Source organism: Neovison vison, chromosome 1, assembly GCF_020171115.1.
Source record: "Neovison vison isolate M4711 chromosome 1, ASM_NN_V1, whole genome shotgun sequence".
Taxonomy (NCBI): domain Eukaryota; kingdom Metazoa; phylum Chordata; class Mammalia; order Carnivora; family Mustelidae; genus Neogale; species Neogale vison.
The window spans coordinates 275,455,404-275,481,253 of NC_058091.1; the positions used below are offsets into that span (position 1 = coordinate 275,455,404).

General features: G+C 49.9%; 2 protein-coding genes and 1 non-coding gene across 4 annotated transcripts in view; 1 reads left to right on the top strand and 2 right to left on the bottom strand.

Moving 5' to 3' along the window:
- The window catches only part of PDE6A (phosphodiesterase 6A), a 57,692-nt gene extending 44,647 nt beyond the window's left edge, over positions 1–13,045 (top strand). For both annotated transcript variants that reach the window (XM_044241176.1, XM_044241186.1), the window contains 5 exons: positions 6,463–6,526; positions 6,817–6,891; positions 8,521–8,604; positions 10,256–10,403; positions 12,481–13,045. In XM_044241176.1, the coding sequence (XP_044097111.1) occupies positions 6,463–6,526; positions 6,817–6,891; positions 8,521–8,604; positions 10,256–10,403; positions 12,481–12,560 (451 nt within the window). In that variant the 3' untranslated portion in view covers positions 12,561–13,045. The remainder of the gene's footprint in view (positions 1–6,462; positions 6,527–6,816; positions 6,892–8,520; positions 8,605–10,255; positions 10,404–12,480) is intronic.
- LOC122897734 lies at positions 12,827–12,935 on the bottom strand. Its single transcript, XR_006382604.1, has one exon. It is a non-coding gene; the product is annotated as a U6 spliceosomal RNA (small nuclear RNA).
- A 3,418-nt stretch (positions 13,046–16,463) lies between the features above and the next one.
- The window catches only part of PPARGC1B (PPARG coactivator 1 beta), a 111,735-nt gene continuing 102,348 nt past the window's right edge, over positions 16,464–25,850 (bottom strand). The window contains exons 11-12 of the mRNA XM_044231602.1: positions 25,043–25,197; positions 16,464–24,120 (exon numbers count right to left, since the gene is read on the bottom strand). Coding sequence (XP_044087537.1) covers positions 24,020–24,120; positions 25,043–25,197 — 256 coding nt within the window. The 3' untranslated portion in view covers positions 16,464–24,019. The remainder of the gene's footprint in view (positions 24,121–25,042; positions 25,198–25,850) is intronic.

Below are 25,850 nucleotides of genomic sequence, written 5' to 3' on the forward strand. Positions count from 1 at the left end.
GAGCATAATATCCCACCAAAGATATATACCATTAACCGATTTTTAAAATACTGTCTCATTAAGAGAGAAATTTCCAAAAAAAAAAAAAATTTACTTTGAGCATTTAATAATTATTTCTAAAAACAGGTAATAGATTTCTGTTGTGTTGATTAACTGTGTAATAACAATAAATGCCCTCAAGTTTTCAGTACTTGGAGGCTTATGGTCAAAGAAAAAAACTTTAGTTTTATCATTTCATATTTGGGCATATTTGGTTGCAGATAAGTTCCCAGACACAGAGCTCTAAAACCCTTGGCATGTTCTGAGCCGTAGGAGTGATAGGAGTGTCTTTTGTTCTAATGAGGCGACTCTGGGTGGGCTCCTGGAGGGCTTCAAGATGGAGGCTGATCATCGGGAAGATCAAGCCATGATTAGAAGCTTGGAACTTTCAGCCCCACCCCCCAATCTCTGTGCAGAACAGAGGGGCTGGAAACCGAGTTAATCACCCATGGCCAATGATTTAATCAATCATGCTTACATGATAAAAACCTCCAGAGAAACCTCTAAACAACAGAGTGCGAAGAACTACCCAGTTGGTCAACGCATGGAGGTGCTGGGAGGGTGACACGTCTGACGAGGGCGTGGAAACTCTGCGTGCCCCCCACCCCCACCCCACCCCTTCTCCAGCGTCTCTTTTTCATTGGCTATTCCTGAAGTGTATCCTTTATAGTAAACTGGTGAATGTTAAGTAGAAAGCTTCCCTGAGTGCTGTGAGCTTGTCCCAGCAAATTTTTGAACCCGAAGGCCATGTTTATGGAACTCCCGACTTTGTAGCCAAGTTGGAGGAGAGTGTGGGCAACCCAAGGACTTAGTATTTATGACTGACTTCTGAAGTGAGGACAGTCTTGTGGGGACTAAGCCCTTCAACCTGTGGAGTCTGACAGTTCATGTCAGAATTGAATCGTAGGACACGAAGTTGGTGTCAGAATTGGTTGTTGTGAGGAAAACACTCAATACTCCCCCCTCCCCCATGCTTCTATGACCTTGGAGGGCTCCTGGCAGCAAGCCCCCTCTAGTCTGAGGTCCATACTTAACCCCTTGACACATCCTAAACCTACTGGTCTTTCCTAACTGCATAGCTAGTTCTTAGCTGACCCTACTTCTGTATGTTGACTTTGGGCTGAGGTGTGAAAGTTACTCTGGATGGAGGATGTGCCTGCCCATTCTTCATGAAACCCTTTACAGCTCCACTTAATTTCTGGTCTCACTCCTCACAGTCTGACCAGACCATGAGTAGGAAGGGCTTTGGGATCGTCTAGCACTGGGGGGTAAAGCCTTGCCACCCATTTTTGTACCACTCATGAGTGAAATGCCTTTACACTTTGAAAGGGTTGGGGGAGGGGTGGAAATCAAAAGATTTCCTGACAAAATAAAAAATGTAAGAAGTTCACATTTCGGTACTCATAAATAACACTGTATTTTTCTGCAGAGGGCCACTTTATGACTTTGATGGCCCCTAGGCAGTTTTGCCTCCGAGGCATCTTCCTCCATTAAAATAAAATTGTTAAAAATGGTATTTTATGACTGTATGCTGGTATAAAGACAAATACAATGTGGGCTGAATTCACTTTTCCATCTTCATCATTATTGTTTTTTTCTTCTGACTTGAAAAGAAATTAAAATTTAAACATTTTCATGGGCCCCTAAAAGTACCCCGCGCCCTGGGCGCTCTGCTTTTCCTTACCGCACCCCCCCCCAGCTGCTTTCACATCGTGACGCCAGAGTCAAGGAGTTGAAATAGAACCCACATCGTCCACAAAACCGAAATTATTTACTATCTGTCCCTTTATAGAGAAAGTTTGCCAGCCCCTGTTCTAGTGTTTTGCCAATGAGAGAGTGAGGACGGGGAGAGACAATGTGACTTACCTAGTGTCCCACGGGCCTTAACAGGAGCATCAGAACCGGAAATTTTCCCCTTCCCCCACTCCTGCACACCCACAGCTTTTTCAGGCTTCCTGAGGCCTTGCCCTGCAAGCCACACCTTCCCAGCCAGGTGCAATTTCAGGAGAGTCCGAATGCCTGGCCTGGTTGTCTGGGGTGCTTTCAGAGGCCATCCAGGGGTGGGGGTCAGGGAGAAGTGCCACTGAGCTACACAGCCTTGCAGAAGAGACATTTGTCTTTTTTTTTTTTTTAAATAATTTTGTCATATTGAGGAGTAGGGTATTTTTTTTTTAAGATTTTATTTATTTATTTAGAGAGAGAGATCACAACTAGGCAGAGAGACAGGCAGAGAGAGAGGAGGAAGAAGGCTCCCCGCCAAGCAGAGAGCCCAATGCGGGGCTTGATCCCAGGACCCTGAGATCATGACCGGAGCCGAAGGCAGAGGCTTAACCCACTGAGCCACCCAGGTGCCCCAAGAGACATTTGTCTTAACGATGGTTTGGGTGAGCCGAAGCTCAGCTTGCTTCCATCTGCCAGCCCTGCGCACCTGGGCGACCGGGGCTAATGAGATGAAGCTGATGGTAAAGATGAGGATGGGGGCACCTGGATGGTTCAGTCATTAAGCTTCTGCCTTTGGCTCAAGTCAGGATCCCGGGGTCCTGGCTCAGGTCATGATCCCAGGGTCCTGGGATTGAGCCCCACATTGGGCTCCCTGCTTGGCAGAAATCCTGCTTTCTGTCTCCCACTCCCCCTGCTTGAGATCCGGCTCTCTCTGTCTATCAAATAAATAAAATCTTAAAAAAAAAGAGAGAAGAAGAAGAAGATGAGGACAATGTGTGCACTCACACGATCATCTTATGTGATGGGCGCAGTCGCCCTTAGGAGGCATATATTACATAGAGCCATATGAAATTGCTTTTGACTGTTTTTGATGCACAAAGTCAGAATTTCATGATGCAATCTAATATGATTATCTCCTTTTACAAAGCAACAGACAAAGGCTCAAAGACATGAAGTCACTTGCCCGGACACGGCAAGTAAGGAGAAGAGCGGAGATCTAGTTGCTGACTTCAAAGCCCTGCATGGCATATTTTTAAAAAAAGATTTTATTTATTGCAAAGAGAGAGAGAGATAGTGAGAGAGCACAGGAGCAGGGAGGAAAGAGAGAATCTGGGATCGTGACCTGAGCCGAAGACAAATGTTTAACTGACAGACCCACTCAGGCACCCACCGGCATGGCATTTTATATAGACTGTTCTCCATTCATTCCATGCCCTCTTCCTCTTGATGCCTCTTGCTGACCCAGAGGCTAAGGTTCACATGTCCCCACATACAAAGTCTTCATGACTTTGGCTCTCTTCTGCCTGTGAAGCCCGTTGTCGTTTGCTCTCCCTCATGCTCATGTCACCAACCCCCGCTTCCTAATTTTGCATATTCCCACGCCCTGCTGAGTTTACTTCTTAAATGCTTTGTTTATCCGGACACTTGTCCTGGTCCTGCAATGGCTTCCTGGCTCGTCTCCCTGCTGGTGTTCCTGTCCCCTCCACACGAAAGCCACAGTGACCCCATAAAATGCAAATCTGATTGCTTCATGCTTCTGTTCAAACTCTCCTTCAGCGGCTTTTCCTGTTGTTCTTGGCAGGAACGGCCCACGCTCCGAGGGCCTGCTCTGGCTGTCTTCTAGGCCTCGTCTTCCTCCCTTTCCTGCTGCTTCCTGAGCTTCTCCCACCTTTTAACTCCTTGAATGTGCCAGACTTCCTTCCACCAGGGCCTTTGCCCTGCAGGTTCTCTCTGCCGGGAACGTGTCCCACTGCTTCTTTACCAAATGGACAGCTCCACGGTCTCCAGACCTCAGCCCACAGTCACTTCCCTGAGGGAGCCCTCCCTGTCAGTTCAGACCTGTTCTCCTAGAATCGAATTCCTTTCCTTCAGAGCCTTTGTTTACACGTTCACGTCCATTAGTGTGGTAAATGCATGACTCCCCAACGTGTGTGTCCGCTCTCGAAGAGAGCAGGGACCTGTGAACCTGCCCCTTCCCGGCATCTGCATATGGGTACAGGGGGGATAAACGGAGGCTCCCTGCAGTCCCCTCCTGGACGACCCTCTACCCTGTAGCAATCCTGCGTACTCTCCACTGTGTCTCTGCTTACTCTACCGTTTCTTGGAGAACTCCTATGCACCCCTCAGGGACCCCTTCCACTGCCATCTCTTGCAAGCCCTGAGCTGAGCTAGTTGTTTTCACCTTTGGATTTTTTTTTTTTCCTCTCAAATCTTATACTTCTTTCTGCCATCTCCCTCAGCATACTGTGTTGATAGCTTTTTGCTCTTTATTCTCTAGTGACTGCGAGCTCTCTGCCAGCCTCTCTGGGTACCCAAGACTTCATGTAGCACCTTGGCCCCACGGCACCTCAGCAAGGGGTGAAGTGAATGCAATGCCTTGTCTTTAGGGCACGAGGCTTTGGATTTGCTTTTCTGGTGCCCAGAAGTCCTCACTCCCCTGCTCCCCCATTCCCAGGCATGCAATCTCTATCTGGAGAACACTGGGTGTGTTTCCGCAGCTGTGGGAGTGCTTTTCACATGAACTCTCCAGCCAAGGAAAGTAAACACCCAGGGCTCTCCTGAAGCCGCACCTACCTGTGGACTGAAAATGGGGACACTGCTGGGTAACCAAGGGACAGGGACTCTTGTGTGCTCGGCCAGACATCCATTTGCTCAGTTTATTTGATGGTAACGGGCCTATGACACCTGATACGAAACAGAGGGCACGTGTTTTGAAGCTATATTACAAAGCATGAAGGTGTTTTGCAAGAACTGTATGCATTTCTGAAAGCTTATTTACTCAAAGAATCCTACATATTTCTGAGGGTTTACTTAGTGAGAGGTAACAGCCTGTTACCCTTTCATGAATAACTTTTTATTGAAGTATAGTCAACACACAATGTTACACTGGTTTCAGGTGTATGACATTGTGATCAGACAACTGCCTAGGTTTCGCTGTGCTCACTGCAAGTGTCACTCCCATCTGTCACCGTCTGACACTGTCCCAATACCGCTGATTGTATTCCCTATGCTGTGCCTTTCGCCCTCCTGACGTATTCATCCTCTCACCAGAAGTCCGTCTCTCCCCACTCCCCTTCCCCACTTTTGCTCATTCCTTCAGCCCCTCTCCTCTGGCGACCCCCGCTTTGTTCCCTGAGTAATTCTGAAGGCTTCCCAGACCAGCTTATATAAATTTTGCCAGATGCAGCTGGTCAACTGTAAAATCATCCAAACAGCAAGACCCCCAGCCTTCTCCCACTATCCCCTCTACCCAGCCCCTGCCCACCTGCCTCACCAAGTCTCACCAAATCAGGCCGAGCCCACCCAGGTGGCTTGCCCAGCAGACACAGCGGCAGGTCAGGCCCCGCTGCCCTCCCAGGACAATCCCCTCCTTCCTTCCCACCCTCCATCCTGCTCCGTCCTCCAGGTACTGCCAGACTGCTTTCCTGCAGCACAGCTCTAAAGAGGTCATGCCGGGCTCCTCAACCTTCAATAGCTCTCCACGGCTTCTCGGATACAATTTCCATTTCCCAGCTTGAAAGATCACATCCACACCACACGGGCCCGGATTCCCATCTTGGACGTGCATGCCACCACGCCCCCAAGTCTGAAACACCCTCTCCAACGCCCCCTCCCCTCCAGTTCTTTGTCCCTGTTCCCTCCTTCTCTGTGTTCGACTGTACCTACCTACGTAATAATACCTGTCTTACCTTCTTCCTATTATTGTGAAACCGCTTTAAGAGCTTATTTTCCCATCCCTTCTGTCCCCAATTCCTCCTTCTACTTCTTCATGAAAGGCTTCCAGAAATGACTGACGTGGTCCTTCTTTTTCTGTGCATTTTTAATGGGGGTGATATTACTCCCTGCCATGGGCAAAAAGCAGTTCCTGGAGATGGAGCAAAAAGCCTTAGGTATCACAGCGACCGGCGGCCCTCCAAACAGATACACAGCGTGTCTACGGTATTAAGATTTCATGGTGGACTGATTACAGAAAACACGTGTATAGAGGCTGTTTGATGTGGAAAGTGGAGGATGATGAGATAAAGCTTGAGAAACACTGGTCTCCGCTAGTCAGGAGAGAAGTGCTCTGAAGAGGTGCTGAGATTGAAATGAAATCGATGTTTCAAAGTACCTAGAACAGTGCGTGTCACATAAGAAAAACCCAAAAGACGTTCGGCGATTATCGCCAGTATTTATCATGCACATACTATGTCTGGACCCTCTGCGAAGGTTTTTACACACTTTATCTCATTTAATCTTGCCTCCATTTCATGAGGAAAGTACCGTTGTTGTTACAGATAAGGAAACTGAGGTTTACAGAGGTTGGCTTAATTGCTCCATGCCAAACTAACTGGCAACTGATAGAGGCAGGATTTTAACCTCCGTGTGACTTCAAAGCCCGACCTCCAGATGCAAGCAGCAGTGCCCCCCTCCTTGCAATGTGGTGCAGAGAAAGGAGAGAAAGGAGACCTCTGGGCTGATGGATGGTGTCCTTATGTGCAGGGCCATGATGATGACCGCATGTGATCTCTCAGCCATCACCAAGCCCTGGGAAGTGCAGAGCAAGGTATGGAGCCCTCCTGACCTGAGAGGACGGGAGTCCCACCATCATGACAGCAGCTGATTCAGCTTGGACTCCCAGCTCCAGAAGCAGCTCACCTTTGTCTCATCTGCTGAGACACTGAGACCACTTTAGTGCCTCTCCTGTGATGACAACAAAGGGGGGCAGTGAGGCAGGGGTGGGGGTTAAATTTTTACCAAGCTGGAAAGCCAGGAAGGGTGGGAGCAAAGTTAGAAAGATCTGGGCTGGGGCTTGACCTGGGGAGTGCGGGGGGTGTGTGTATGTGACTTTTGCAGGTAGCTCTGCTGGTTGCTGCTGAATTCTGGGAACAAGGCGACCTTGAGCGTACGGTGCTGCAGCAGAACCCCATTGTGAGTAATGGGGGAGTGCGGGGGGGACATTAGCCTGATGTTGGGTGTGTGTGATCTCATCCTGATAGACAGATGTGCCTCGACATAGGCATGTGTGATCATACCGTAGAGACGACCTTTTCCTAATGTACTGGTTCTCAAAGTATGGTCCCCAGACTACCATCAACCTCATTACTTGAGAACTTATTAGAGATGGGAATTCTCGGCTAAACAGAGGCAGACAAGGGGGACCCCAAAATAGATTTCCTCCCGGTTCCAACAGTCTGGGGGCCACGCCCCCAGGACCTGTTGTACTAGTACAGAGCATATGACTGGAAGACTTTGGCAAGCTGAGCCCCACCAATGTTGAAAGTAGGCTTGGCTAGAAGAGTCACCAAGACAGGGAGGCCAGTGAGAGGTTCACTAAGGCCCTGAGCAAGGACGGTTGGGAAGCAGAGGCAGGGTAGGAGGGTGCAACATTGTGGGGACAAAGCCATTGATTGAGATAGGGACGGGTAAAGCCTGGGCAATGCTAAGGATGTGGGGGCCCCTACGTGGGGGCCCAAGGGAGGGCACAGGCAGTGAGGAGTGTGCAAGCCCAAGTGCAAGGAGCAGGGACCTCCCAACCTGAAGAGCAGGGAGCCATGGATTTGGATCTCTCTTCTTTCTTTTCCACATTTTAAACATATAGAGGCTCTAGTGGACGAATACGAGAGAACCATTGGCCAGGTTCCACCACAACCACTAGTGAAAGCCACTCTTGTTTTATCTAACCCGCCACCCTCAGGCATTTTCTTATCTCTTGGTTGAAATATTTTAAAATAAATTCCAGATGTTATCACTTTTTCCATAAAGATGTTAGTATGGGTCTCTAAGAGATAAGAAAAACACACAGCCCGCATATGGGCACACATACACCGAATACCAGTGTGACGCTCACAAAATCGGTCATAATTCTTTATTATCATCTAGTCCTCAATCTCTGTTCACTTCCCTGATTGAGCGAGAAAAACAGGTTGATTTTTTTCGAATCAGGGTCCAGTCATGGACCACACTTCTTCTGGTTGTTTTGCCTCTTGAGTCTCTTCCCATACACAGCAGTTTTCTCCTGGTTTTTGTTTTTGTTTTGTTTTGTTTTTTTTTAAAGATTTTATTTATTTATTTGAGAGAGAGAGACAGTGAGAGAGAGCATGAGCGAGGAGAAGGTCAGAGAGCGAAGCAGACTCCCCATGGAGCCGGGAGCCCGATGTGGGACTCGATCCCGGGACTCCAGGATCACGCCCTGAGCCGAAGGCAGTCGTCCAACCAACTGAGCCACCCAGGCGTCCCATGGTTTTTGTTTTTGTTTTGTTTTGTTTTTCCTTTTTATTTGCCATGTACTTATTTGTTGAAGACCGTGGGCCTTCTGTTGTGTAGTCTCCCACAGTCTGGACTTGGCTGACTGCGCCCTCATGGTGTTATTTAATATGTTCCTTTATCCCTGTATTTCCTGCAAACCACCAGTCACATCTGGAAACTTGATGTGTTCAGGTTGCGTTGTGTTTTTTGTTTTTTTCTTGTACAAGAATGCTTCCTAGGCAGGGTGGGTCCCTTTTACTGCATCAAGCCAGGGGGAGCCCGGTACAGTTAACTCTTTCTCTCCCATGACAGCCCATGATGGACAGAAACAAGGCAGATGAACTCCCCAAGCTTCAGGTTGGCTTCATTGACTTTGTTTGCACCTTTGTCTACAAGGTAGGTGTACAAGGTAGGCGTTCTTGGGCCCAACGAGGTGTCTGATAAACCCAGGATTCCCAAACACTACCAGGAATCCTAAACCCTTTGCAAGTGACTGGTGGGTGTTTACAAAGAGCTTTTCTCATCTGCACCAGCATTTGGTCCTCAGTCCAGCCCAGTGGGGTCCTGAGTGATCACCTACCGAGGCTAGAGCCTGGAGCTTCACATACTCTAGTTGCCCAACACCATAGGGACAGATGACTAAATGTGGCTTCAGATGGGAAAGGGGGAGGCATATCAGATAGAGACCCTCCTAACTTCCCGAGCTTGTGGAAAGGTAATAGGTTAAGGTAGACCAGTTGTCAAAAAAAAAAATGGCTGGAATTTCTTTGAGCTCTTGCTCAGAGAAAACCCACTGAAAACCCACTGCTCCCATCTCCGTGGGACTTGTGCTACCATCAACCTCCTGTTTGTTATTTTTATTTTGGTCGTATGTAACCTGAGGAGGCAAAGGCCATACCTGAGAAATGACAGGGCCAGCATCATGGGAGTCAGCTAGGACTAGAGCCAGGACACCTGATCCCCAGTCCAGGGCTCTCTCTGCCGTGCTAGGGAGGACTGGTGTGTCTCTGCTATACCATGGCTAATTGGGATCCTCAGAGCAAAACAGGGCAGCGTAACCGTACTCCCCACTGTCATTGGCAAGATTGCTAAACCAGGTAGGCGAGGCTGAGTGCCTCCTACACGCACAGTCACAACCTTGTGAGGGCCTGCTTTTACGTGCTGTCCTGACTTTACTGTACTGTCCTGACTTTATGGCTGACACTGAGCTCTGTAGGTCGCCTCCCCACGGTCACACAGCTTGTGGCAGAGCTAGGTCCAAAGCCAGGCAGCTCAGAGCACAGCCGGCTCTGCCCAGAACTCTGCAGTGGGTCCTGGATTCGCCATTCTCACCTTGCGCCAATCGACTCCATCAACCTCCATCTTGATTTCCTCCCCGAAAATCTAGGAGGGAGGCATCCTGTTTCCCCCCTCCCAGGCATTTCTGGGGATCCAAGGAGAGAAAGCGCTTCGTAAACTACAGTGTGCTGGGCTCAAAGGCATTATTTGTATTCTTGGAGTTAAGAGGCCTTAATAATCCCCTTCACAAACCCCAGTTTCTCTCAGCAAGTGTTTCCTGGTGTCTTTAGGCCCCAGACCCTGTGCTGGGCCAGGGTCACCCCAGTGAGCAGGGCGCCACTGTCCCTGCCCTCTCCAAGGCCACAGCCCCGGGGAGGACACGGGCAGAGGGAGTCGTTAGGGCGAAGTGAGACGTGGAAGAGAGGCTTTGGGAGTTTCTAACAGAGGACTCTACTTACCCAGATGGTTCACAGTGGTGAAGGGGTGAAGGCAGCGGCTCTGGGGGGGTGGGGGTGGTTGGGAAGCTGTGGGAAGCAGTCTGCACTTCGTCCTGAGGGACAGGGGCTGCTTCAGGAGGGTTTTCAGCGGGAGAGGGCTAGCTGGGCTTTTGCGGACTGGAGGTCCCACAGTGTCAGCACCAAACCATGGGGTGATGGGTAGCCCCTCAGCGTTCTCAGCCTCCTCTCGCCCTTGCAGTGGACTCCGGGGCGGGGCCCCTATACTGGACCCCGGGACGGGGCCCCTGCACCAGAGACTCGCTCTCTTCCAGGAATTCTCGCGTTTCCACGAGGAGATCACTCCCATGCTGGACGGGATCACCAACAACCGCAAGGAGTGGAAGGCGCTCGCGGATGAATACGACGCCAAGATGAAGGCCCTAGAGGAGGAGAAGCAGAAGCAGGAGGCAGCCAAGCAAGGTCTGAGGGCACACCGAGCCCTCCCAGCATGCCTGGCCTGGGCCCCAAGCCCCGTCCGTGTGGTCCCATTCAGGCCTCCTCACCTCCCGTTAGTGCCCTCGCTCTGCCTATGAGAGGGTGCTGAGGCTCGCTGAGGTCAAGTGCCATGGCCAAGCCACAGTCAGCGGAAGAGCCTCGTTCGCAAGCCTGAGTCTCCCAGTAAGGGTTCCCGCCTCTGCCCCAGCCGATGTAGGGCAGATTCCAATTCCAGGGCTGTGCCCATGGAGTCCAACCTGGGGCAAAGGAGAAAACCTAGAATTACTGTTTGAAGGAATTGGAGGGTCTGTATTTCTGGCCTTTTGTCTGGTGTTTGAATGCTGTCTATACTATTGTGAGCCTTTGTTTGCACACTGCCAGTGACGGAGGGCTCACTACCATGTATGACATTCTCACTCAGTACCACTATTAGAAGCTCTTCCCTAAACAGCAGTTCTTCTCCCTGGTGAAACCTCTACCTTGCAGCCTAGTCCCGCGTTCAGGAACCAAAGGGGATTTGTTTGCTCCCGCTGTTCCTGACTGACAGCACACTCTTCCTCCCTCCAGTCGTTTCTTTTGCTGGTTGTATGAGTCCAGTTTCCTGATGGGACATGACCCTGCTCGGACTGCCCACCTCTGCACACCTCCCCTCTACTCTTGTTCTTAACACAGACCCCATCATGGCTCCAGCTCTGCTCCGGCATCATGGGGTGACTCTAAAACCGGTGGCTGCAAACATGGGGCTACCGTTGACATTTCGCACAGCTCCAGGGGGTGTCCTGATATAACACTCATTGTAGATTTGGGTTTTTTCTTTAAGGTTTATTTTATTTTAAAGAGAGGGAGAGAGAGAATGTAAGCAGTGGGAGGGGCAGCAGGAGAGGGAGAGAGAGAATCCCAGACTCTGTGCTGAGCATGGAGCCTAATGCTGGGCTCGATCTCACAACCCTGAGATCCTGACCTGAGCTGATACCAAGAGCCAGAGGCTTAATCAACTGTGCCACCCAGGCGCCCCCTAGTCACCATAGATTTGTATAGTAATTAATTTTCCAGAGATGGCAGAAAGCGTTCCGAGAAAGATGCATTTCTTTCTAATTTACTAATTGTCTCTTGGGCTAGTGGCAGGTCTGTGCAAATGTGTAGACTATGGGTATCTTTTGTTTGACCTGCATTCTTTTTTTCTAAGATTTTATTTATTTGTCAGAGGGACAGAGAGAGAGAGAGAGAGGGAACACAAGCAGGGGGAGCAGCAGGCAGAGGGAGAGGGAGAAACAGATTCCATGCTGAGCAAGGAGCCCAATTCCGGGCTCGATCCCAGGACCCTGGGATCATGACCTGAGCCGAAGGTAGATGCTTAACCCACTGAACCACCCAGGCATCCCTGGCCTGCATTGTTTTAATGTGAATTTGCTGTCCATGTTTTAAAGCTGGGATATTTCAAATTTTTAAAAACCAGTCTAGATTTCTAGCATTTCTTCTTTGAAAGGTCAGTATTCAGGGAAGCCTGGGTGGCTCAGTCAGTTAGGCATCTACTTTTAGCTCAGGTCATGATCCCAGAGTCCTGGGATCAAGTCCCTCATTGGGCTCCCTGCTCAACAGGAAGTCTGCTTCTCCCTCTGTCTGCTGCTTCCCTGCTTGTGCGCGCTCTCTCTCTCTGAAAAATAAATAAGATATAAATTAATCAATTAATTAAATTAAAAAATAAAATAAAATGTCAGTATTCGGCCACACCAGTCTGCATTTCTACAGGACAACAAGGAGCTGGAGCTGAGTGGCAACTGCCCCCTTCAGACATGACAGGGGATCTCTCCTGTTTGCCCCAGTCTCCAGCACTCCCTGTTGTCTCCCAGACAGTAGTGACCAGTGCTGGTTGCTGTTTACATTAAATTGGGCTTCTTATTCTATTTCCCATTCGTGGTTTCTCTTGGTTTCCCTTCTGCATGTGTGGTTATTTGCGGGCCTCAGAAAGCCCCTGAGTCTGCAACTCTTGGTCTAAACCAGGGCAAAGGGGAAGTGCTTGGTCACCTCCTCTTACCTGGTGGGTCCTCTTTCCTGTCTGCAGCCGCTGCGGGAAATCAGCCAGGTGGCAACCCTGGCCCAGCAGGGGGCGCACCTGCATCCAAGTCCTGCTGCATCCAGTAACGCAGACCAGCATCCAGGGAACGAACGGGCACCAACCTTCTGGAAAGAGATTACCCAAGCCGACGGAAAACCAAAACCCTGCTTGCAAAGTAAAAGCGTAATAGGATTTGAAAGCTGGAAGATAATTTAGCTTACATCCTATCTAGTGTTCACACATTTTTTTCAGTTTTGAGAATTTTGATCATTTTATTGAGCTAAAACCCACCAGCTAGCCAGCAGAGACATCAATTAAACATTTCATTAAGGCCAGACTCACCAGCTTGCTTAGAATCATTTTCGTTCTCATACTTTTAGTGTATGTTTTCTTGCGCAGGGGCCATGCTAATCTTCTCTGTATCGTTCCAATTTTAGTATATGTGCTGCTGAAGCGAGCACTAGTGTATGTTTTCTTATAACAACTGTCAAGCACCCTCAAAAGTAGAGAACTGTACAACCAATCCCTCCCTCCTCATCACCCGGGTTCCAGTATTAAGATTTTGACACATTTGCTCCATCCATCCTTTTACCTTTCTTTCGCACCTTTTTTCTCTTAGCTGAAGTATTTTTCTTTATTACATTGATGGTCTTTTCTCTTAATCTCCCGATTAATCAAACTGAGGGTTGCTGAGGGGTGGAGGGTAGGCATAGGGTGGTTGGGTTATGGACATTGGGGAGGTTACATGCTATGGTGAGTGTTGTGAAATGTGTAAGACTGATGATTCACAGACCTGTACCCCTGGAGCAAAGAATATATTATATGTTAATAAAAAATGAAAATAAAATTCATGGTCTTTTTCTTTTTTTAAGTGTATTTATTGAATGAAGTAATCTCTACACCCAACATGGGGCTTAAACTCACTACCCTGAAATCGAGGGTAGCATGCTCTTCCCCAAAGGAGCCAGCCAGGTGCCCTTTAGCTGAAGTATTTACAAGCACGTTCCAGACCTATCCTCTCACTCCTCCTTTACATGTCTTTAAAAACATCTGGGTGTTTTCTAATATAACCACATCATTATCACACGCAGCAAATGAACATGTCACATCCTGTCGTGGCAGAGGCTGTGATGAGCTGTACACCTTCCTGAAGAGCAAAGGATTTGCGGTCCCTGCAGCTCTCGGTGCTGTCCCACAGCCATCAGACATGACCTCAGCCATAGGGACACTTTGCCCAAGGTCACTCCCAGAATGGCCTACACACAACGACAGGGCCATACTTCGTATTAAGGTGCCGCAAAGGGCCCTTCTAGCCCCAGGACTAGATCCTCGTGGGATCACCAAGGCCGCCACCGGAGCTCCATCACAGCTCAGCTTCTCCCTCTGCCCGTCCCTACTCCCTTCCCTTCCCCGGGTGTTGGTCCCACTCCTTAATAAACACTTTGCAGACCAAGACCACCACAGAGGCTCCTTTCTGGGGAACCCAACTGGGGACACCTGTCCTTCATCGCCTCGCCCCCACAAGTTGCAAAAGTGTCCAAATTAATTGGTTTGCTTGAATATAACCCAAACGAGTTTCACACTTTAACTGGTTGTCTCTTAAGCCTCTTTTAACCTACAAAAGCACTCCCTTCTTTTTCCTTTGCCAATGACTTATTGCGGAAACGGAGTCAGCTGTCCCATATTCTGGATTTACCCGTCTGCCTCCTTGTACTGGTGTCTGACATGCTCCTCTGTCCCCAGTTCTTCTCGAGGTGGGCAGTAGTTCTAGAACTTCTCTTCCTCCCAGAGAGAACATATCAAAGCAGAAGCTAATATGTTAAAACATTGGCTTGCAGGAGGGGACCAAAAAGGTTTCTCCGAACTCCATGTAAACCAGGGATCTCCTCTAACCTCCCTTTCTACATAAATGAGGAATGGCAGCCAGTGAAGTGATGAGCCAGGCCAAGCTCGTGGCACAGTCCCCTGGCTTCTGTCCAGATGGCCGAAGTCACAGAGAACACAGTGTACCCAGCACATGGCCCTGTGACAGCCATAGCTCATCCCTCCCGGCTCCTGGCACACGAGCCCTGCCCATGTTTGCAGTTCAGGATGTAACTAAGAAGCTGGGTCTGGAACCCTCATCTTTTTAACTCTTGAGTTAGATATTCTGCCCTCCTGAAATTGACGCTCGTGGAGTCTTTAAACAGAGACATGTCCCCAAGCCTGCCACACATAGCGGTTACGTGGCAGAGTAAAGAGGAGAGGTAAATGCCACTCAGGAACATAGAGATCCTGGTCCTGGTTCCATTTCCTGAGCAGGTTCTCTCTGCTCTCCCCAGGACTCAGCCTTCCCCATCTGTCACACGAGTCACAGTCCCCGCCATGCCTCTCATGGGGCTATGGTTAGCACCAGAAAGACCGTGCAGGATAGACGCTCCCATTGATTAAACACCTTCCAAGATGTCCGACGTACTGTTCACGGCCTAATTTCACCCTCACAATCCTACAGGGTTGAAACTACCACTAGCCCCATTTATCACATCTGTACGAGACTCCGGTTAGGAAAGCTGCCTGAGGACACCCAGCTGGTAAGTGGTGGAGTCAAGACTCAAAGCCAAATAGCTTGACACCAGACTCCTGGCTCATCACCATTGTCCCTGCACCATACTGCTTCTGAGAACCAACTTTCTTAGAACATAAGGGACCTCTAAGCAGATCATCTCATTTCATACTCAGGGAAACCAGGGGCCAAAGAGATGACTTACGCAAGTTTGCACAATACAGAAGCGGCAGAGTTGGGTCTCAAACACAGGTCTCGAGCCTCCAAATCTCCCACACCATTGACTGCATCTTTGAAGGGATTATTTCCGTGACTCCGTGGCTTGGCTGCCTCCCTAGCCGTGTCCAGTCATCAGGCCACAGATAGGATCCACTCACTCATCCTTTCAGGAATTCCTGAGCAATAGGGCTGGGCAGCCCGCCATGAACAGAGAAACAGTCTTGCTTTCCTGGACTTTACCATCAAGCAAGAGGGTGACAGAAACTGTGCGATCATTCCCATGGATAACCTCTCTAAACACTAACCCAAGTCACAGCACCCTGCTGCCCAGCAGAAACATCCCCGTTCATCCGCATGGGAAATATCATGACGGGTCCCTCTCCAACGGCAGAAATTCAAGCCGTTTCCAGACTGGGAAAATAAATCACCAGAAAATGAGAGCGAGTTTATGTAGGAAATTAACAACTTGAAAATAGCTTGCATAGAACATAGAAAGGAACGGCTTCTCGTGTGTCTATGATTTTCTTCACTAGTGTTTCCACCCTTTGTGGGCACATGGAGATCCATGGGGCTCTTGCACTCAAACAGCACCTAGAAAATAAAGCTAAAGCAGCTTTAAGGCAAAATAAAGGCTATACCGCGAGAACCTGAAACCAAGGAAATGACACCACGTCCAAGACGGACAGTCCCGTCTTCACCTCTTCTGGGGGGTAGAGGGCACAGGAAAACAGCTCAAAGGCACGCACATGCAGCACACAGCTCAGGTCTGTTCTTCAGATCCTCTGGCCAGAAACGGTTTTTTGTGTGTGTGGGTTTTGTTGGTTTTTTTTTTTTTTGGGGGGGGGGGAGGACCAGAAACTGTTTTGCAGTTGTCAGTTGCTGAGTGTTTTTGCTTGAAAACATGTCAAAATATCACTTTCCGCATGTTTATTTAGTGCGCTCATGTGAAAAAGGCGATGTAGCCAGACAAGGAAGTCCTTGTGTAGAAAGTGAGAGAATTTTCGAAAAGTCATGACGAGAAGCTGGTCACAAACGGCTGCTCTGCCCGACTGGTTCATGATCTCCATGCAATGTGACAGAAGGAAGGAAGAGGGAGCTCAGAGTGCTGCAGGGCCCACTTGGACCAGGCTTTTCTCCGGGAAAGTGAGCCCAAAACCAGAATGCTTTTCCCACTTAGTGGGCAGGGTGTCGCTCAGCAAACACGTCGACAAATAAAGACACACCGGAATGAGGCTGTGGGTGGTATTTTCTTTTTTAATCTCCATAGTGTATTTGTTAAGTTTATTTATAAGCAGATCACTTCACTATTTACAGTACATGAGCATAGAGATTCTACAGTTTTTGTGATGTAAACAATAACCCCACAGTAGGAGTCTGAGGAAAGAAGCCAGTTCTGAAGTATTTACAGACGTTAAAATAGAACTTTATACTCACGGAATAATAATACATAGAGCAATTTGGTTAAATTATCTATGAAACTATAGAATCTGACAATGTACAAATACAGGAAAACGGTTTCTCATTTAGAAGGTAAGACAGATAAATCACACCAGAAATAAAATAGGGACGATGACAACCACAATAATTAAAAGCAAAGAAGGTGTCTTCCTTGCCTGTTACAGATAAAGTATTTATATAAATAAGGACACAACCCAACAAAATGGAAAAAATATATAAAAATCCTCTACCAATTAAAAAAAATAGCAAAACTAAAAACTCGATTCTCAATCATTAGCAGTGTCCTTTAAAAAATTAAAATTTAGCTTTCTATTATAAATAACAAAGCAGATGTGTCCCTCTGTGTAGGTGAAATTCTTGCACCTTTCTCAAGAAATGCATCAATGTAATTCCACACATACACACAAACACAGGCACGCACACGAGCAGACAGACATACGTGCGCACGCACACACACAGACCCACACACAGACATATACACACACACACACAGCCTTGCGCTCACGCACCCCAGGCTGTAGTTACCTTGTTGAGCTTCCCAATAAATAATGCCCCCTACAGTAGTACCCCTGGGGATGCCCAAACCTAACAAGTTTAGCCATTCCCTGGTTTGACCCTGTCCCAGAGCTGGGGAAAGCCCTGGCTTCCTATTGCTCAGAATTCCCTAGGCTGCATGGTCATGCCAAGAGAAAAGGATTTGAGTCCAAGACTTGGAAATGCTGGAAGGGACCACAGGGACCACCTCGCCCAGTCGATTAAGGCTAGCCACAGACATCGTCTCTTTAGAAACCTGGGGTTGGAGAGAGGGGTCTTGTGTTGGTTCCAACCTTAGCAGCCGCCCCTGGAGGACACAGGTCCTCGAAGCCAATCCTAATACCGTGGCACGAGGAGGCGGGCATGAATTCCCAGAGCAGGCTGCACTGAGGCAGACTTCTGCATGCTCGTCTTCCCCAGAGACCATCTGGAAATTCAGGCAGTCCGCCTCCCTGTTCCACTGACCACACTCCCCTTGAGATCTCCAACCTGTTTCCATCGGACTCAGAACGCCCCTCAAGAAACAAAGTTGGGAAGAGTTTATGACTTTTTATTCCTAACACAAAAACATTTGACAACATTTTTCAATACAAAATACAAAACCAACCAACCAAACAAACAAACAGAAAACAAAAAAACAAAAAACAAACCTGTTTGGCTATTCAGTGGACCACATCAAAGGCCACGGCCAGGCCCCTCTCCTAATCCCGGGCCCTAGAATCCTCACACCTAACCTCTTTGCTCACCCCGAGGGTACAGTGCGGGCCACCTACCAGAGGTTCACTTAACAAGGTCAGCAGCTGGGCTGCTAGTATTGCAGTTACAGTAAACCCCTACTGGGCACCTGGACACAGGGTCCACTCCTGTCTCCTCTGCCCACAGGGTAATTAGTGTGCTTCTCAGTCTATGCAAGTCTACTAAGTGGTTGCTTCTGGAGTCTTCTGACTGGTGTTACACTAGATCCTAAGCACACAGATGGTTCACTCAGGCCATGACATTTAATTCCCCAAACTGGTGCTGGTCAGCAAGGTGGCCAAAGGATTGATTTGCCTTCCATCTGGGTAGCTGGTGGATACAGTCTTTGGCCACTAGAGGGCGACCAGACGTTGATAAGGCAAAGTGCTGAGGCGGACGCTGACCAATCCCTTCACAAGTCACCCAGGGGCAAGGCTGGCCAAGTGGGAAAGGAGGCTCTGTTGGGGTTCCTTGCAGGATCCTTTGACAAAACATACAGCACAGAGAGGGTTTAGCTATAGAAACATGTCTTTGAGGCATTGCTCTAACCAGGGCTGGGCCACCTACAGAAACGTATTCTCCAAGCGCCCGGCTCGTGGAGCTGGGTTTCTATGCTGCTTCCAAAATCTGCATGGCATCATCTGGAAGAACCGGAATATCTGAAAATCTGTCCCCCGAGACCTCAAAGCCTCGGCCAGCACAGCTGGATTATTAAAGAAACGAAAAGCAAAAGCTGCCCTAAACATATGCAGCGTGATCAGTGCCTCCTGTTGCCCCATAGGTTTTACAATCATTTGAAGGAAATGTGTGAAAAGTGCCTAAGTGAAGCTGTTTTGAAAAAAAAACAACCAAGTGTATTGCTAGTATCGTCTGAGAGCGAGAGAGAAACAGCCAAGCGGTCACAACATTCAGATTAAAAGCTGTTCGGTGGGGATGATGACAAGGCTAACGTGAGATGTGCGACCGCCACCTAGCCAAGCTGCGGTCGAAACTCTCACCATCCCCATGAGAAACTATGGCTTAGATCTGGCCTGGGGAGCTGGCCTCCTCATACAAGGGAACTCGGCCAGGACCATGTGGGTTTGAATCTGCTGCTGATTGGTGACCTTGCGGAGAACTCTCGCCTGGGACTGAAGCTGGAAGCAGCCCGAGGATGAGATCGGTTTCACAGGGAAGTGACAGACTCGCGATGCTCCCGCGTGTGAACCCCAGGAGTTCAAAAGGGACCCTGGTGCTCATTCCGTCCAACGCTCTCCTTCCTTAGTGGAGAGAACACAGGCCCCAGATCACACAGCAAGTGAGAAGTGTCGGGTTTCTCACTGAGATGGCTTATAGTTAGGAGACTTGCTCTGTAAACCCATTTCCGTCAGCTGGGCTATTCTAGCTTTTTATACATACGTAAAAATAGGTACCGAGATCTAAACTCACTGTTCCCTTTCTCGAGGGCCTCCACTGAAAGGGCCAGCAAAGGCCCTAGGATTGACTCTGCCACTATTTAGGAAGGGATCTCGCTCCCCTCTCCGACCGGTCCCCCTCCCAACCCCAGCCCAGCCCTAGGAGAGTACCTCACACAGCCTAAGGAAACCCGTATTTGCCAGCGTAGAAACACGGAGCCAGGCTGAAATATTGTGGTTTCTCAAAGTGCTTTTATTGGTTCAATGCAAAGTCAGCCTCTGCCTACTTCCTGGCATCCTTCGGCCAGCTCCCGGGGGTCCTCCCCCGACCCAGCGTCTGTTTTGGGCCCAGGGCATTTCTGTGGGTTTCCCAGCCCCCGAGCTCCCCCTCTATTTACCCTGTACCTCCGGACTCTGCACACCGCCCCAAAGCCCACCCCTGTGGGCAAATTCCCCCAGGGACTCGGGGCCCAACTTCAACATATTGCACAGAAGCACTAGCTGCTTGCTTTCTGCCCCAGTGGGAAGGGGTGAAGGGGTCCCTCTTCTTTGGCCAACAAAACCATGAGGTTCATTTTATTTGCTTTTGTACAGCATCCCATTCCTTTCCTTAGTCCTATCTGAGGATAACCACTGCATCCCAGATGCTAAGAAAAATACTACAGGTTTCTGACTCTGTGAGTCAGAGCAACCCACCGTCCGGGGTCTGTGCTCTCTCAGGCTCAGTAGAGATTTCAACAGAACCCAGGGCCTGGGGTGAGGTTCTCCCCATCCCTGCACAAGGACCACATTATCAAGGCCTTCCGTGCCACCACCTCCCAGCACCCGCACGTTGGCCTCAGTGGGCAGGCCGCATATGCCTGGAAGAAACAGCTCTCGAAACTTCCATCAGCACAGGTTCTACGCAATGAAAAGACTTCTAAGTGCACCTCTTCCTACAGCAGGACGTGGGTACTGAGTGTTCACAGCTCAGAGCTCTCCTCCCTTCCTCCTCCTGCCCCTGAAGCGCGCCCCCCCAACCCGAGCACGGTCGGCACGCCACACAGCAAGGCCCCACAGCAGACGCGGACACCTGACTCGTGGCTCTTTGACTCAAAAGCTGTTTCCTGGATTGGGAGCAAGGTGTGATGGGCTAAGGGGGGGCGGGTGGGGTGGGGGCTTCTCTGCACTCCATCCACTCATATTCTTTACCTCTTTGATGCATTTTCCTTCGGTAACCAGAACCCCCAAGAGTGAGGATTCTGATTCAGCCTGGTACCGACTGAGGAAGGAGATGAAGAATTCCACTTAGCGATTGGATCGGACATTTCTGGAAACATCAGCACGGCACAGAGATGGACAGTACAGCCTGGGCGGCTGTCAACACAGTCTACAGTAAGCTTTTATGGCAATCACATGTAAACATCATCCAGAGCAAATACTAGGACACAGCTACAGTGAGGTGGTTGCCAGTGGCAGCTGCTCCCTCTGGGTTCCTCCTTAATATGGTGGGCAAGAGACCAAGGTGTACTGGTTTTCCTGGAGAGACCCTGGAGTCTCCTTGGTTGTTAATACACAGCACCAAATTGAGTCTTCCGGATAGAGGTTGTCTGTAGGCTCTGTCAGTTTTTTAACTTGAAGCCTTGCAGGGATGGGACGGCAAGCAGAAAGTGCCTCGTGCTCTTGGCCAGCCGGGATCCTCTCCCCATGCAGCCAGCCCTGACCTGAGGCACGGTGCCACCCGGTGCCAAGCTCGGATCTCTGCTCTGCTCTAGGGGCAGGGGCTAAGTAACTTCGAGTGCCCTGTATTCATCTGAAGTGGATGGGGAGCCTCAGCTGACCCCAAAACGGGAGGAGACACTGGTCTTCCACTAAAAATCTGCCATTCTTTACCCTCCCCCACCACCTGCCCAGGGGAGAATTTCTGACTTAGGGCAAACCCAGAAACAAGCATGTAGGAGGGGCTTAGAGAACCTCTAGCCCAACTCCTTCTGCAGCAGAGGGGAGGGGGAGGGATTCTGTGACTTAGGTGAGACTCAAGGTCACAAAGTTCTTGGTGGAGCCAAGACTCAACACAGCTTTCCAGACTCTGAATCTGGAGTTCCTTCCTACCGACTTCCACAGGAGGAACCCTCAGTGTACTCCTTGGTGCAAATTAGGACTTAGGAGAGGCAGCAGGCAGATTTCAATTCTACTCTAGTGCATTCCATACCCATCTACTATGTGCCTACTGTGTGCTAGGCAGTGAATAGCTATAAAAGGAATTTACAATGTTCAGGTCTGTGCTGTGGAAGTCCCTTTGTTTGGTTCATCCTCATAAACCCCACCTCCCTCAAACATATCATATCTGCTATTCCGCTTGCCCCACACTCAAGTAGGGGTTATGTGTCACAGTATTATTGGGAGTCCCTGCCAGTGAATGGCTTTAGGAAAATTTTCTCTCATAGATCAGGACATGATAGAAAGGGATGGGCAGTATGAATCCCAGCCACCATTTGGTTCTGTATGATGGAAACCTTTCGAAAGATCAGACCAGAATGTCAAATGATAAACTCTGATCCATTAATAATGGCTGTCCAGAGTACTGTGCTCAGAGTTCTAAATGAACTCTCAAGCTCAAAGAACATGAGTTCTGTGGTCGATTAGTTATGCCTGCCACTGGCCAAGGATTTGGAAGTAGTGGTACATGTGTCGCGTATTTGCCATCTTGAGCTAGATACCACCTTTGCAGAAGCTAAGAGCTGGCAGGACCTTAGGGATCAACTTGCCTACTTCTCCCCCTCAGTCCATTTCACAGAAAAGGAAATTGGGGCCCAGGAGGGATATATGGGAGCTCAAATTGCCTATTCCTTCTAAAGCCCGTTTCCTCCAGCCCTCTCCATGGACTTGGAGTACGCTCATCTCCCAGGACATGCTCACTGGCCCAGCATTACTACTCAGGTATTTGATCACCTTAAAAATAACAGTAATAATCAACCACCCATTCTCAAAGTTCTAAGCCTGGCAGGAGCAACACACTGAATTAGCTTGTTGAGTTTAATGAGTTAATTTCATTCATGTTTAAAGCAAGCAGAACTTTTTGCTTTCTTTTTAAGACAAAAATTTCCCAAGGAACCCTGACATCTGAACAAGATAAAGTTGGGAGCTGCTCTTTCTGAAGCAGCGGTCACGAGCTCATACCCTGCCTGGCCACACTTGCCCTCACAAATGGCCCCCAATGCACCCGCAGAGCATCCCAGCTAGACATGGTTTGACATCACTCAAGAACATAAAATTTAAAGTAAAGCCCAATTAGAATGTTGTCTAAGCTGGAAAGGACCTTGTGATTGTTTTATCCACCCCCAGTCCTCACATGCCCCCGCCTCGCTCCCTCTGCCCCATGCTACCCAAACCCCCTTACAGGTGAAGGAACGGGAAAGATGAGCTGGTAGAAGGACGATGGGTTCGTGGCTGGCCCCAGAAGTATGACTGTTCCCTGATCACCTGCCTGTGCCACTCCAGGTGTGTCACTAAAGCTCTGGTGGCATGTCCACAGGTGTAGGCAAACCACAGAACCCTCTAGGTCACGACGCACGCCTAGTCTAAACCTGCCTAATGCTGGGGAGCCAGCTGCTGACTTAACCTTCCAAGTAAGCCCAGAGGCCTCTAGCCTGTGGCCCAGCGTAGCTGGCCTCACCTCTACCAGCCCCTGGAACTGTGCCTTTTTACCCAAAGCTACTGCAGCAGCATGGGATCAGTAATCAGGAGGCCTAGGCTGGGTCACTGCTCTGCCTCGTCACTGGCTGTGGGACCTCAGGCAAGGCCCATCACCTCTTGGGGCACTGCCCACCTCACGTGGAAAAACAAGGATCAGGCGACTCACCCCGCCTACCTTATGAGGTCTGCCAAGATCCCAGCACTCCAGGCCAGGCCCAAGTTCTGAGCACCAGCTGGCGCCCAGTGAGGGTTCTGACTGGAACTGGACCTGCACATGCTCAGTTTGACTCAGGGCAGAGCTTGGCAGGCAAGTCTCAGAAGCCTCTCTCCACTGCTCTGAGTTGTGGCTGCAGGCCACACTGCCCTGGGGACCAACCCACCAGCCACCCAGCACCTCTAGGGCTTTCTGGCAGAGGGAGCAGAGTAGCTCAGTGGCAAACACCTCACGACAGTGCATAGTTAAAAAATCAAGGAAGCAATACAATAATCCCAGGCACAGTACGTCTGAGCCATAAATACATTATTTGAAGGATATATTTTTTTTCTTCAATTAAAAATGAGCATATAATCCTGATTCTATTCACGAGTAACAATTTCATCATCACATACTACGGACAAGAAATGTTATGGTGAACACGGCTGCACGTCTACGAGGGAAGTCAGTCAGGGAGATAAGGGACGTGGGGGACTGACCCAGCACTGGGAGGCGCGCCCGGGGCCGCCCGCCGGAAGCGAGGACGCTACAGTGGCAGTGGGACGTCAACATCATGGAAACTCACAGACAGAAGCAGCTTTGTTCAATGTAAACATTGATTTTTTTTTTTTTTTAAAAGGACAGCAGTTTCAAGTCTCTCTCTCTCTCTTTCTCTCTCTCTCTCACGCGCTCGCGCTCTGGCCTTCTCGTATACTTAATTTCTTTGAAAACGTAAACATATTGGAAGGGCCTTGTCTGAGGTATTGAGGTATTCCTCGAAGGTTAAGGCTGTTATCAATGCAGGCTCTGCTGGGCCTCCTTCAGTAAGCTGTCAAAATCCATGGCTTCGTACTTGTTTTTCATGGACGCAGGGAGGGCCTCTTCTGAATTGGAATCTGGGCAGGGGGTGAAGGAGTCAAGGAGAGGGGAAGGCAGTGAGCAACTCAGAGAGGCCAGACGGTCAGAAGATCTGCCACCAGGGTCAGCCCCGTGGAGCACGAGTGGCCGAGGCCTCAGGCAGCACCAGACAGCAAGCACTACCCCCTGCCAGCCGACTGGGACTCCTCTGCCAGGTCATTAGTGTCTTGGGGCTGCTCTGTTTCCAGAACGTGGTGGTCCCAACTAGCACGCCCCAGAGCTCCTCTCTGGCTCCAATATCCTATACATCTGTTTCCCTAAGAGCTTCCTGCCCACTAGGAGACCACTGCCAGAGTCACATAAGATGGCCTACGAAGCTAGGACGCCCTCATGGTGCAGAGATGGAACCAGGTCCCACGTGCGTGGACGGGCAGCCAGGCGCAACACCGCCTGGCCAGGAGCCCTCTGCGTTTCCTCTCCCTCGGCCCCATACTATGGAGGCCGTGTCAGATTCCCCTCTATAGAGCATTCTCTCCTAAATGGTACGTGTCTGTCCTTCTTCACTAACTCATCCCCCAATGGTGAGGGGTGGGGTGACGGTATCATTTCGCTGTGGCCGGTGAACCGACAACGCTGCCTGCTGCCTGTTGGGCGACCATGGAATGCCCCCGAACAGGAGCAGGGCAGCCACAGGCCCTGTGAGGTCAGAGAGACAGTTAATCTGGTTCTGCCAGGTGGCTGTGAACTTAAGACCGGACCTTCCAAGAGGCCACAAGGGCCTCAAATCTCTTTCTTGGTACCAGTCTTGAGACAGGACAAGATGGACCAGAGACCAGAAGGAAAACAAGATGGCAGCCTCCAGCCCGCGAAGTTTTACCCATCGGCACGCTTTAGTGTGGGAGCTGGGTCCACAGGGGGCTTTAGGTGTTCCCAGAGTATGCCAGGGCCTTGTGCACTTACCATAGTCAGTGTGTCTGGGCCGGCAGAAGTGCGGGAGGCCCCCGCGGCTCAGCTGGAAGGAGGGCTCATGGCGCTTCCGCAGGGCAGCGCCCTTCCTCAGAGACAGGGCCGCGTGCTCAGAACACCGATAGGTGATGAAGCCGTACTTCTCGCCTCTGTGGGGACAGGTCGGGGGAGCGCGTTACTGAGTCAGCTTGGTCGACACTCTCGGAGCACCCATGATGAGGCGCCAAGCAGAGACCCACACTGACTCAGTAACCCTGTTGCATGGTCCCCGAATACAGAGGACGGTAATCCCAGCCCAGCAACAGTCAGAGCAGGTGATGCACAGACCAGGCGCCTCCACCTTCAGACCGCCCTGTGAGTGGCTCCTGGCTCGTTCTCCCCCCTCAGGGATGAGGAAACTGGCTCCGTGCTCAGAATTTGCCCAAAGGTGAAACGCAGGGTAGGGTACTCAAACTCGGGACTCACGCCAAGAAAGCTTATTTGCCTCATCTCTACCCCAACTCTACCTCTCCTGCCTCCTTCGAAGCCAGAGCTGGCCACCACCTCCTTGGCTGCGAACATGGCCTCCCCCTCCCCTAATATAGCCGGTGTTCGTACACATCTCGTCCTCTGGGGTACACAACTCTGCCTGATCAACACCTCTGCCTGCTCAGCACCCACTCCCCTTCCTCTGACAAAGGCACCCTGGGCTCCCAGCGACTCATCTGAGGATGACCCTGCTGCCCAAAGCAGAACTTCAAAGACTCTATGCCAGCTCTTGGCTGGAACTGTGAGGGAGACCCCTCCTTTCTCTGGTAGGAGG